The 12,150-nt window shown below is 35.3% G+C and overlaps 1 protein-coding gene across 1 annotated transcript in view; it reads left to right on the top strand.

The window, feature by feature from the left end:
• The window catches only part of SNTG1 (syntrophin gamma 1), a gene marked incomplete at its 3' end in the record, with an annotated part of 66,831 nt that overhangs the window by 17,915 nt on the left and 36,766 nt on the right, over positions 1-12,150 (top strand). Inside the window, exons 3-4 of the mRNA XM_026083537.1 lie at positions 2,844-2,900; positions 11,041-11,098. Of these exons, the coding sequence (XP_025939322.1) occupies positions 2,844-2,900; positions 11,041-11,098 (115 nt within the window). The remainder of the gene's footprint in view (positions 1-2,843; positions 2,901-11,040; positions 11,099-12,150) is intronic.

Genomic DNA, 12,150 nt, shown 5'->3' on the forward strand with positions numbered 1-12,150 from the left:
ATATAATATAATGTCTTAATTATAGGTAACACATAACTAGAGAGGTCCTAATTTAGAATATGTTCTTAAAGTTCAATTCAGTTCAGTAACAGTCCAGATGTGAAATATTTAGTATCTACTCTTAGTGAAGCTAGAAAAGATCCTAGAAAAAAAATATATCATAAGAAACCCTGTGATAAAATATGCTGTGCTGGAAAATGACAGTCTTGATTTTTTTTTTCTTCTGTTCCATTTAGTTATTTTTACAGAATTGTGTCTAGTAATCTGCTATACTGGCAAGGTATTTTTGAAGCATGCATTTCTTCCTCTAAACTGTAATGCCAGGTTCCAATGTAAAATATTTCTAGTTTCCTGTCAAATGGCCCAGATCAAACCTTGCATGATTCTACCTTAGCCAGAATATTTTACTGACTTTTTTACACRTGTGCTTGTGTATGTATTATGCTAAGAAAGAGATCAGAAGTGGTAGCATTGTTATTTTGCAGGACTCTAGCTTAGAGTATATTCAGATGCAACTGTTTAATTTGCAGCTACTACTGATGTATAATGAACTACAAGTTTTAATGAAGATTTATGTTCTTCACTGATGCATACTTACTTCTTTTGAAATTTAATTGTAGTGTGTTATTCTTTATTCCATTCATGGTTAATTTAATACTATTAACACACTTTACCTTAATTCTTAAAAGATTGTTATTTTTAAACATCTTCTTAATAACACAAGTGTTTCCAACTTGATTTGAACATGTATAACAAAAAATATTAGAATATATTTCCAGTCAAGCTTCTGTTCTTAGCTACATATTCATCAGAGCCTGGAGCTGAAAATGAAGTGGGCTTAGCAGATACCAAGCAACAGGAAAAACAGRGCTGGCAGCAGAACCATAGAACCARCAGAACCATATTTCATGTTCTTATGTGTAAGCTCAGTTTAGACCACACATCAAGCTGTGGCCCATATTAGTTTAAGCTGAATGTATTGTCCACAGCACTATTTGTGGTTGAAACCTCCTGATGGACAAAAACTTTTTCTAGGTGCAGTTTGTGGCCTGAGGTGAAATAACTTTGTGGTCTGAATCCAGTTTCTGGCTATATTACTTTCATCATGAAAGTTACTTCCTAGAAGGTTTGAGTTGAGAGCCAAGAAGATTCTCTCGGTCTCTCTGAACAACTCTGCACAGTGATGGAGCAGCTTAGCCATATATTCCTCTACTGCCATGCTATGAATTCGTTTGTGTGTTATAAATATGAAAGTATAATTTTTGATACAATTCAATATTTTTTCCAAAAAATTGAAAAGTGTGGCTATCTAACAACAAAATTACCTGGCTCTTCCATAGAAATGATTAAACATTTACAAATATCAACATGTAAGTAAATAAATGGAAAGTCACTTTTAAGACAGTCCTTTTTGTCTTGCCATCAAAAACACTAAACAAGTTTATGCTTGCTCTTTCTGCAGTTACACAATTCATATTTATCACAAATGTGAAAAAGAAAGAAGGCAACTGTATTTCCCACCCAATACAGYAATATCAGTTTTCCAAGACTGTTAGGTGGTTGCCCTACCTCCTGCTTTTCCTTCCTGCACATGAAGAAGGTGATAACTGCTCTGTAGGGCTTGCAAACTCTCTGTTACTAGAATCTGTCTGATGCAAGACAGAAGAATGCCTTATGCTTCTTAATAATACTTGATAGCCATGCAGACCAAATTTTAGTCCAGCCCTTAATGTGCTGAAGAATACCGACAGAATATTTGTTCTGTAGTCTGTGCAAATCTGAGTGACACTGGTGTTCTATGCTGATTGTGTTGAGATGTATGAGTCTATATTTAGATAAAATATACATGCACACTTGTGTTATGCAATTATACATAATGAAATGTGTATAAAATCCAGACCACATGTAGCAATGAGGGCATTAAAAAAATGCATATCTATATATTCTGTATATATGTCTATATATTCTGTATGCTTGTATCTGCATATATCTGTATATCTGGTACTAGGGTATTTTTGCTACTAACCAAATTGACTAATACTAAATGATCCTTGAGAATAAAGTCAACAGAAAAGACTAAAGGAAAGTCTTTTGTTTAATGTTGTCTTTTGTTTAATGTTTGTTAATATCTAAGACAGATACTAGTCTATGATGTTTATGTAACAAATTTTAAGGATGAGCAATAAAAGGAAAAAAATGGGATGCTTTAAACAGTGCTGTCCATAACAACACCCTTTAAATCATCTGTTATGATTTGTTAAGCCATAGCTGTTAAGTTAAATAGTGGCTGTGTTTACATTAGCCTTTAAATTTGGATCGGGAATGTGCTTTGAAATGAGTTTCTGGATTATCTGCACTTATGCTTTAATTCACATCCCTGAGTGGTTTTGGAGTATACAAGCTTTATTCCTTTTGGATGAAACTAAACTGGAAAATGTGCTCCAGGAGCACAGCTGATGCACTGCAGCCTCTAGTGCACATTCTGCTCACAGGACTGGTCTAAGACCCCTGAAACGCGTGTGTTGTGGATGCTCGGTTCTGCACAGACTGTTCAACTCTACARATCTGTTCCTATTGCTTGCTGGTGTAGATGTAATCAGTAAGGTATGAATTGAACACACAAATTTTTTGTCTGAGGCAGGAGCTCTGATTTTCCTGCCAGCTTCATCTTTTACCCCTGCAGCATAGGTTTCGTGGGATTTTATCATTCAGGAATTTACAAGTTTATTGTAATGAGAAAAACTGATGTAGGATGATGGCGTAGAAATGTCCTATTGAAGTGTGAATGTAGATGTTATGCCAGAAAATATTAAATCTAACTTTTTTGATTTAACTTTTTTCAGGAAAGAACAGTAACAATTAGAAGACAGACTGTAGGAGGATTTGGATTAAGCATAAAGGTAATATTTTTTTGTCTGTTGTTCCACAGGTTACACAAAAAGTGTCTTTGTATATAGCTAATTTTAATTTTAATGAGGAAATTTTATTGAAATTGTATTTCAGAGGACTAGAAACAATAGAGCAAACGTTTCCTAGAAACTTAGATACTGTCACAAAAGGGCAACCAGCAACTGCACTGCCTYGTGAAATGGAAAGCAATGGAAGAAGCATCCCCTTAAGATTCAAGATGAGCAACTCTGTAATAAGATTTGATATGAGAGTTGAAAAGGGTTTGCAACTGCGCAGACTGTTCTTTTGTTCAACAGCACTCTAATTTAAGTTGTTATTAATGAATGCTAAATTACAGTGTCAGGCACATGGAACAGCCAATAAGTTCATCATCAATTCTCTTACAAAGAATATCACATTAATTCACTGTAATTCATTAATAGGACAGAAAGTGTTATTGCTTTCTCATATTGTTTATTTTGCTGTTGAGATCAGGCAACTCCAGCAATTTATCATGTTACAATATTTTTTCTTTCCTCAGGATGATTTAAGAACATACAGAAGTGTAGGAGATCTTTTCTGAGGGAGGGAGGGTTGGAGAGAGGAAGGGGRAATTAATCATTTTTGTCATTATAACCATTCCAAGAGCCTGAGCCTATATTGCCATGATTTTGAGAACCTTACCTTAGCTTTGAATCTCAGGATAGAAAACGCAGCATTAATTTTATCTTTCTTCTAAACAGAGCATTCCACAGCCTAAAGATAACAATGGGAAAAGTCAAGTATACTTCACATGAATGCAAAGAGCCTTAAATTATGCATATAAAGTGAAAGTATAGACTTTCCTGTGAACATCTCTTAATACTGACCTTATAAGAAATGACKCAGAAGAGAGATTAATGTGCATTTGTGTTGTCTTTGATAAGAATATTGCTGAATAGAAATACTAGTTCTTAAAATATGTCTTGCTACACATGCTTTTATCTTGTTGACCCACTAAAGACCTCTATTCAAGGAAAACTAGTTGCTATATTGTGGCCAAAGTTTCTCAGGAATCTAGTCAACAGCACACAAGTTGTTTTCTTGCAGTATCACTATAGGTTACTGTTCACTGAATAACGAYAAAGTAATACATGTCACTGTAAGATAAAATATATGGGTGAATGAAGTTGTTTTTAGTTAGTAATAAGAAATAACTGGTTACGCAGGATTTTTGAGGTTTGGAAAACAAATCTCTTGAGGACTCAGTAAAATGGATTTTTTAGTTCTACAGTACAATGGGTTATCTTTTAGAATAAAAAATCTGGGACAAACTCGAGATAACTTTATTATTTAAGTATGGGGTAAATTGTAGCAAATAAAATATCATTGGGAAATAAAAATTAAAAAGTGACTGGGGAGATGCTCTTTATTAAATTACTTGCATTTTCAGAGCATATTCATTGTTCTCAAGAAATTTCTTAGAAGCTGCAAAAATTCATGGAAGTGCCAATATAGAAAATATGGACATTTCAGATTGTGAACTCAGCCTAAAAAGGAATTTCTCTTGTTATATGTTTAGCAAAAACCTAATGTATCTTAGAAATTGAATATGATTCTGTTTTAGTTAAAAAAAAAAAAATATATATATATATATAGGAAGCAACTGCAATAGAATTTATGAATCACGGCCTTAAATTAAACTATTTCATTCAAATATGTTTTCTTTTTTTAAATTTTTTTGCATAGATGTTTTGATCAAAATTAATTTCACTGTTGGAAAGGTGAAGCTACATAAATTCAGGTTTGAATAGCAAATCTCTAATTTGTGGAAGAGCTTACAATCAGGATGGATTCTCTTTAACAGATGTCATTATATAGTCAAATAGTCAAGAGATCTCTTCCAACAAAAGAAACTCAGACTCAGTTGGATAGTATAGATTAGCTAATGAAATTACYGAGTAGAATTCTATGGTCTTGAATATTCTAAGGATATGTACCAGATAATATGATTGGTCTGGCTTTAAAAAACAATGAACAGAGGCCTATTTTGCCAGATCCCTTTTTTAGTAATCCTACATTGTCAGAAAGAAAGATATACTAGCAACACAATCCAAAACAAGCAGGTGGAAGCACTCAGTATAAATTCCTATTATTGTATTTAGCTAGTAGTAAGAAACAACTTAGACCTGAAACTTAAAGTAGTGCTTTTTTGCAGTTTGGTAGGCAAACTTTATGAAGACTCACTAAAATGGATTTTTTAAGTATTCAGTGTCAATATCAGTTCAAAAAATTCAGAAAAATGGCAATTTTCTGTTTAGAAAGGTGCCAATCAATCGTTATTATTCCTTTTGCAGATGAATAATAGTTCATTACTTGGTTTTGTTTTGTTCTGGAAGGTTCCTGAACTTTAATAAAAGACTTTTTTTTAAAAGAAAATTAATTCTTATGTACTAATACCTTAAAGTATGGGCCTACAAGTCACCCCATAGACAATGACCAGTACCAGTATCAAAGCTACTGAACATGTATCATGAAGTTTATCTTACTGCATGTGCACTGCTGCTTAACATAGCCCTCATGTTCTCTCTTCCTGAATTGGAAAACATCATACTGGTTTCCCCAAACAAACCCTGTAATTCTGGAATTTCACACCTAGGCCAAATGTGGGTGGAGTAGGAAAAGAAGGGAAATTCTGTACCTGATTTTGACCTGTGTGTGTGTTCTGAATTTAGGCACACACATGTACACACTCATGCGTGAAGAACACAGAGGTTGAAAGGGCTGGTGTGTGACAGTGTATGTACTGACACATTGTATGCCACAAATTCAGGTGCAGAAACTTCCTACGCCTTCCAGAGAGAAGAAGCAGTACAACAAGGGTGTACCAGGAGCTGAATTTCTGTGCATGTCCRACAAGCTGAAGGAGCTCAGTTTTGGATGGCTTTTGCCCTGTCCTTATGCCCACAAACCAGTTCCTGCACTGCTGCAGCTTACAGTGTGGCTTTTTAAAGAAAAACTGTCACTGATCATTTTGTTTTAGAAATCTAYCCCAAACACTGTGGTGATTCATGAAGACCTCAGATTATTTCTGTAGTGGCTGTGAAGTGGACAGCTGTGGCTGATCAGCCATCAGCCATCCCCAACCATCTGTGCTGTGTAGTCAGCACTCTGGATCTTCTACATTTCTGTATTAGGACTTCTGGAAAATCATTTTAACCCATGGGCATGGGCACCCAGTTTGCTTATGTCTATTTCAGTCAGCTGATGTATGACCTAGTCTGGGTGAGACACACAGTCTGATCTTCTCCATTGCTCAGGTACCAGCCCTTACACAACAATTTCTGCCTCAAGCCTGTAATTCTTATTTGAGCCACCACACGTGTCAGATGCTCAGTCGGGATTTAAAGATTGTTAATAACTGAGGGTACTCCGTGGCTCTTGCTACTGCTGTAAACACTTTGTAAAAAAAGCAAAAACAAAAACAAAACAACAGCACACCCCTGGATTCAACAGTAGTGCAGGTGACTTAGGCATTTCCTCCTTTTTTCAGTAACTCTTTTTCCCACAACCTTACATAAAATACTTTTTGTGTCGTAATACTCTCAGATTATTTGAGGATGAGGGTTGTCTAARGACTTATATTCTAGCAGAGGTACATTCCCTGGCAGGGGTATATTTCAAAAGATGCAGTTTATCCAAGATATGAGTTATACACAGTAAGCTGTCCTAGTGATTAATGACACTCACTTTAAAATATTTGCAGTCTTTTAATATGAATTTGTCTAATTTAAATGTTCAGCTCTGGGATATTTTAATGCATTTTTCTGCTAAATTAAACAGACATCTACTATCAGAAATTTCACACAATCAAGTCACCTTTTAACTTTCTCTTGAGTAGATTTTCGGAAGTGTCTTTTGCTACCTTAAGTATTCTGGACCTTTACAGTCATATTTCTTTCTGAAGAGCAGGAGGACAGAAAGTTAATAATTCCAGTAGGAAACTCCCCAGTTGTCGTATGGTGTCTTGTCTATRAGTGGAACTCTCTTCTTAGGTATCATCACCTGGCTAGTCCAACTATAGTGGTAATGATCAGAGATTCAGCTAACTGTTTAAAAAACTGCTTGTGAGACTGAATTTTACCCCGGATCCAAAATCAAGCCCCTTTAAAATTTGATTATAATCAGTTCCTTGTAGGTTTGAAGGAACAAAAAGTGTTGCTTTATGTTTTGCTGTACTTCATTTATATAATTAAATTTGGAGCAGAACTGGTCTGTTTTACACCCTTACAGAAGGAATTATTTTCTCAGATTTCTGAATCCCCTTTAGAACACTCATTAATAAACTAGTGTTCAAAGGAGGAGTCATGGAGTTAGAGTTAGAAATTGATGAGTGTATTTCAGGCATTTATCACATCTCTGACAAGTTTGAGATGTGGARATTTGACACAAGAAGCTGCTAAGTGTATGACTTTTGAAAGAACACCATGTTTCTTAATAATTGCAGAGAGTGTAGTGTTCTTGTGGAAACAGGCAATAAAATTGACAGTTCATTATATAAATTGAGGTTTACTGTTACAATCTGACCTCTGGCTGCCAGAACCCTGTACAGTGCCATTTGCCTGCCTTCGTTTTGATCGTTCTTTATATGATGAACAGCATCACAGACCTGYTGAGATTCAGTTTGATTTTTCAAAGTTTGACTACATTAAAAAAATTCTATAAACAAAGCATGTGCGCCTGTCCTSCTCACAGGACAGATACTTGCATAAGTCAGTGTTGAATACATTTTGGAAGTGACATTTTTGTTCCAGCTATGCTATTTGATTAAACAGGACCAGAAAAGTTTAATCAGGGCCAATTAATAATGGAACATGATTATCTGTTTTGTTTAATTGCTAGCATAGTTCTTGGCACAGCTTTTGGCTTATGCCAACTATCATTCTCTGAGACAGTTCCTGAGCACAGATCAGGACTTTTCCCAATAGGCAACATGTATAAAGTCAGACTATTTCAAGCTGGTTAAGAATTTATCCGCATAGGCATGAGCCATGTTGTGTCACTGGACCTTAAGGCTGAAAAACCAGGCCTGTTTTAGTCAGTGGAACAGATGTTGCCTTTTAGCATTTTTATAAATATAATAATATCTTTTTAAGATATTATCCTATGATATCTTTAGAATATATATATATGTAATTAAAAAGATAGTAAATAATAATTCTGTATATTCAGCTAATATGGGCTATTGAACTTCCCACATGTCCCGCATGATGTTCCCTGAATGCTACATGTCCATCCATCTAATTTTTTATAGATGCCCTCTGTCTCTTTGTAAACAGGAAACAGTAATGTTCTGATTACACATGGCGTGAAATATGAAAACAGCATTTGTCAAGAAAAGTTATTTGTTTCAGTATATCTATTTTTTATATTTCTAAAACTTTTGAAAAAACTTCCATACATAAAAATTGCAATAACAAAAAGTCTTTCAAACTGTATCGTTTGACAGTCTGAAAGGAGGTATGGGTGGCCTTCAGACCTTGAAAGTAATGGCCAAAGTCCAGGATTGTGAGCTGGGAACAGCTGCTCGTGGTTAAAGCTTGGTCTACCTGGTCTAACATAAACATCTCCACAGGAGTGGAGCTGCACTGTCTCCTTTATTCCAGGCAAATACTTGCACAACTTATGATCTCATCTGATTTAGGAAGAATGGGAAAGGGAATTCACACTACAAAGACTGGTGTTAGAGGGCTGAGCCATTAACCTTCATTGCCATTAATAGATAGCTTTTTGTCTCCCTCTATGATCTGGGAATATAACTGTATGTCCACAGTAGAGGGAGTGGAAATGTTAAACAACAGAAAAGTAGTCACAATTCCTAGAGCTTTCTGAAGTAGAGTATTTCCTGAGCCTATAAAACCAGAAATTAGACATCCATTCACTTTTTCTTCTGTAGGAAGGAAGATCCAGTATAGAGGACGCAGAACACAAGGCTGCAGTATCAGTTTGTAGTAGTATTCATCAGGATGTTGTCCGAATATATACAGTTCTTTTAACTTGCTGCAAATAGTTAAAGATGGCTGGTTACAGATAGCTGGCCAGCTAGTTTCTCTTCCTCCATTTGGACTTTTGTTTCTTAGACTACCAGACAACTAATTTTGACCGTTGACTAATTTAAAGGGAATCCTCCATACCATTGGCCAGCTGCAGTGAGAGAGAGCAGAACATTACTGGATGGTTCATGAAATCTCCTGTATAGATAGATTTAGATAAATACAGTGAGTGAGTGAGGAATAAACAAGCTAGTATGCCTTGCAGGCTGGTTTAAGAATAACAGTAATCTCCCTGTTTACTGGAAAACAGAATTGAAGGAGGTAGAGAGGCAAGTCTACTAAGGGAARGACCTGAGTTATTTATGTTGAACTTTAAACCTTGCAATCCTTGGCTGAGCTTCAAATGTCTTGGGTAGTGCAATCTTTGTGTAGTTTATTGGAGGCTTAGGGAAAGAACTGACACAATGATTTTTTCTGTTTGTTTTAAAAGTTTAGGAGAAATTAAATGTGCATGTGGCTGAGGAAACCTTTGAAGGAAGTATGAGTCTGATAAACTTAGTGAGCTCAAACTGGTTGTCTAAAGTGAGGCCAATGTTTACTGCTGCTCTTCCTCTGGTGAAAACCCTCAGAAGTTATAACTCTACATCTTTTCAGTTTGAATACATCTCTAACTAAATGAACTCTGACTAAAATGAAGGTAGACTCATGACTTCRTCTATGGAGTGAGCACTGCACTCATCTCATACAATGCCAATTTTCTTGTAAGTATGCAATTGTTATAACATCAGTAAGATCCTTACCTACTCAGAGTTTTTAGGACCATTTTCATTGATAGCCAGTACCAGAAGAAACTATAATCCTATTTGGAATTCTGCAGTTTCATAGGAAATTCAGATTTCTAGGACACATTTGCCRTGGTGGAGATGATGCATTCTTCCTTCCTCCAGAAGGAATCTTTACAGATTCTATTGTGGTGTGAGGGCCTGGACATAAAGAAGGGAGACACAGAAGCACATTTTCTGTGGTTTTATTGTTCTCTGCTCTGTGACAGAAATAGCTTTTGAGTGCAGGAGTCTGTTCAGTTTCAAACAACTAGTTATTCCATGAGGAAGGGATATGTACTATTCGTTAGACCATCAAAATATCCAAGATCGGTCCATTCCACACGTTGAAACTGGGGTGCTTAGCTCTAAGAAGGCCGTGGTTTCTAAAGAAAAGTCTAGCAGCTGAAGAGAAGAATAAGTGAATGCTTAACCAAGATTCTTAGGCAAAATGACAGTGTGGCAGACTGTCATTTCTGATGATCTGAATTTGTACAGGTAAAATTCAGACTTGCACTTTGATGCTGATCTTCAGAGGAAAAGAGTATTTGTGTCTCTGTGCATATTTGCCTTTTCCTTTTTTTTTTCATTTTCAAGTCTCCTTTTTATTTTAGGTTTCTTTTTAATGTTTTATTCTTAAGAGCAATGGATGTTTCTAGTCTCAACAGGATAAATTGAATGAAACACCACCACTGAATTGCTGTTGAACTGTTGAATTATGGTCCAGCTTTCCTTTTTTTCCCCCAATTACTGAACACCTACTGTTCTATTTCTTAATGTTTCCTTTTCTGTTCCTTGTTACTTAGCCCACTGCTTTGTTCATTCTTTGTGCATGTATGACAGAGACAGGAACAAATAAAGGCTGCTTTTAGATGGAAGTCCAAACTTGCTTTTCCTGGGCTTTTGTTTACCTGTTTCTTGCCAGCATGGAAACKGAGTCATCACAATGGTTTCCATTGTAGTGTGATGTCCATTTTGCCTTTAGAGGACATGGTTTCTCATATTAAGCTATACAGAATCTGCAGAACCTGATGTGTTTTTTTTTTTTAAGTCTTGTAGCGTTTTGCACGTCATTCAATTTCCTGAGCAGCTCAGAGCTCCTTTATGAAAGGCAATAAGGAATTAATTACAATTAAATATTTTATTAATAAATAAATAAATAAATAAGAGGAAAATACAGGATCAGAGTTATTTTCTCAAACTTTCTGAAAACTGCAGTTATAGAAAGTATAATTCATAATTTTAAGCAAAAAGATATTTCCAGTGACTGATGTGACTGTCATTTATTCTATTTTCAGGGTGGAGCAGAGCATAATATTCCAGTGGTCATTTCTAAGATTTCCAAAGAACAAAGAGGTGGGTGTCAGATTAATAGACTAAATTTTGGCATGTTCCTTAAAGCAGTGATGCATTAAGTCTTGAGATTCTTGTAGGTATTGTTAAATATTGGTGTAGCATTTGTGTCTCTGTGACACAGTGATCTCTCTTTTACTTGGAAATATTCTCAGTAAAGTACAAAAGTTATATTTGGAATATTTTTAARCAATGTGTTCAAACATGTTTATTTAAAAAAAAAATCTTGTAAAGCATTATTTTAAAGAAAAATTAGGAAGGTATTTTGAAAATAAAGTTGGTTTACAATTTTATATCATTCAAAAATTTGTAATTTTGTGAATGTCTTGTTTGAAAATGGTTGTTGCCATAAAGCTGTAGCAGATCAAATGTTTGGCTGTTAAAGCATGGTAACCCAGGGAGAGAACGCGTTTGTCTCTTTTTATACTGGTCAGTAGGGTAGTACTCAAACCGGATTGGGTAATGGCACTGATAATACCCCTATGGTATTTCCACATTAGATGCTGAACTGTGCAAGCCCTTGCAGTTCATACATAGGAAAACTGGTACTGCATAAGGATTTAACTGTGCTTATTTTGAGCTTATCCAGATACTGTTGTCTTTTTTTTTTTTTGACTAGCCATGTTTTTAAGTTGTTGGAATGATATAATGTGTACTAGGAAGATGAATGGTGTTTAAACATCTCATGATGTGCTCACTGACAAATGATAAAGGTYGTAAATCACTAGTTCTAGAGTATATTTAATATCCCTGTTATGTTTATTTTTATGTATATTTGTGTACATATATATGATACTTATTAGCCAAACTTGTAAGGTCATAAACTTARACTTGGAGGCATTTTTCTCCAACTGTAAGGCAATAATTCTGGAATGTAGCTTCTGAACAATTAAAATGTCCAGCATTAAAAATCTCATATTCACTCACACACAGATGAAGAGCGATACAGGGAAATCTTAGTGTATTGGGATCTGAACACTGACCCTGAAATGCAGAAAATGTGAAAGTTGTATGTAGGGAGGCTACAGAGTAGAATAGAATGAGCCCCTAAGGGA

Source organism: Apteryx rowi, unplaced genomic scaffold, assembly GCF_003343035.1.
Source record: "Apteryx rowi isolate R43461 unplaced genomic scaffold, aptRow1 scaffold_607, whole genome shotgun sequence".
Taxonomy (NCBI): domain Eukaryota; kingdom Metazoa; phylum Chordata; class Aves; order Apterygiformes; family Apterygidae; genus Apteryx; species Apteryx rowi.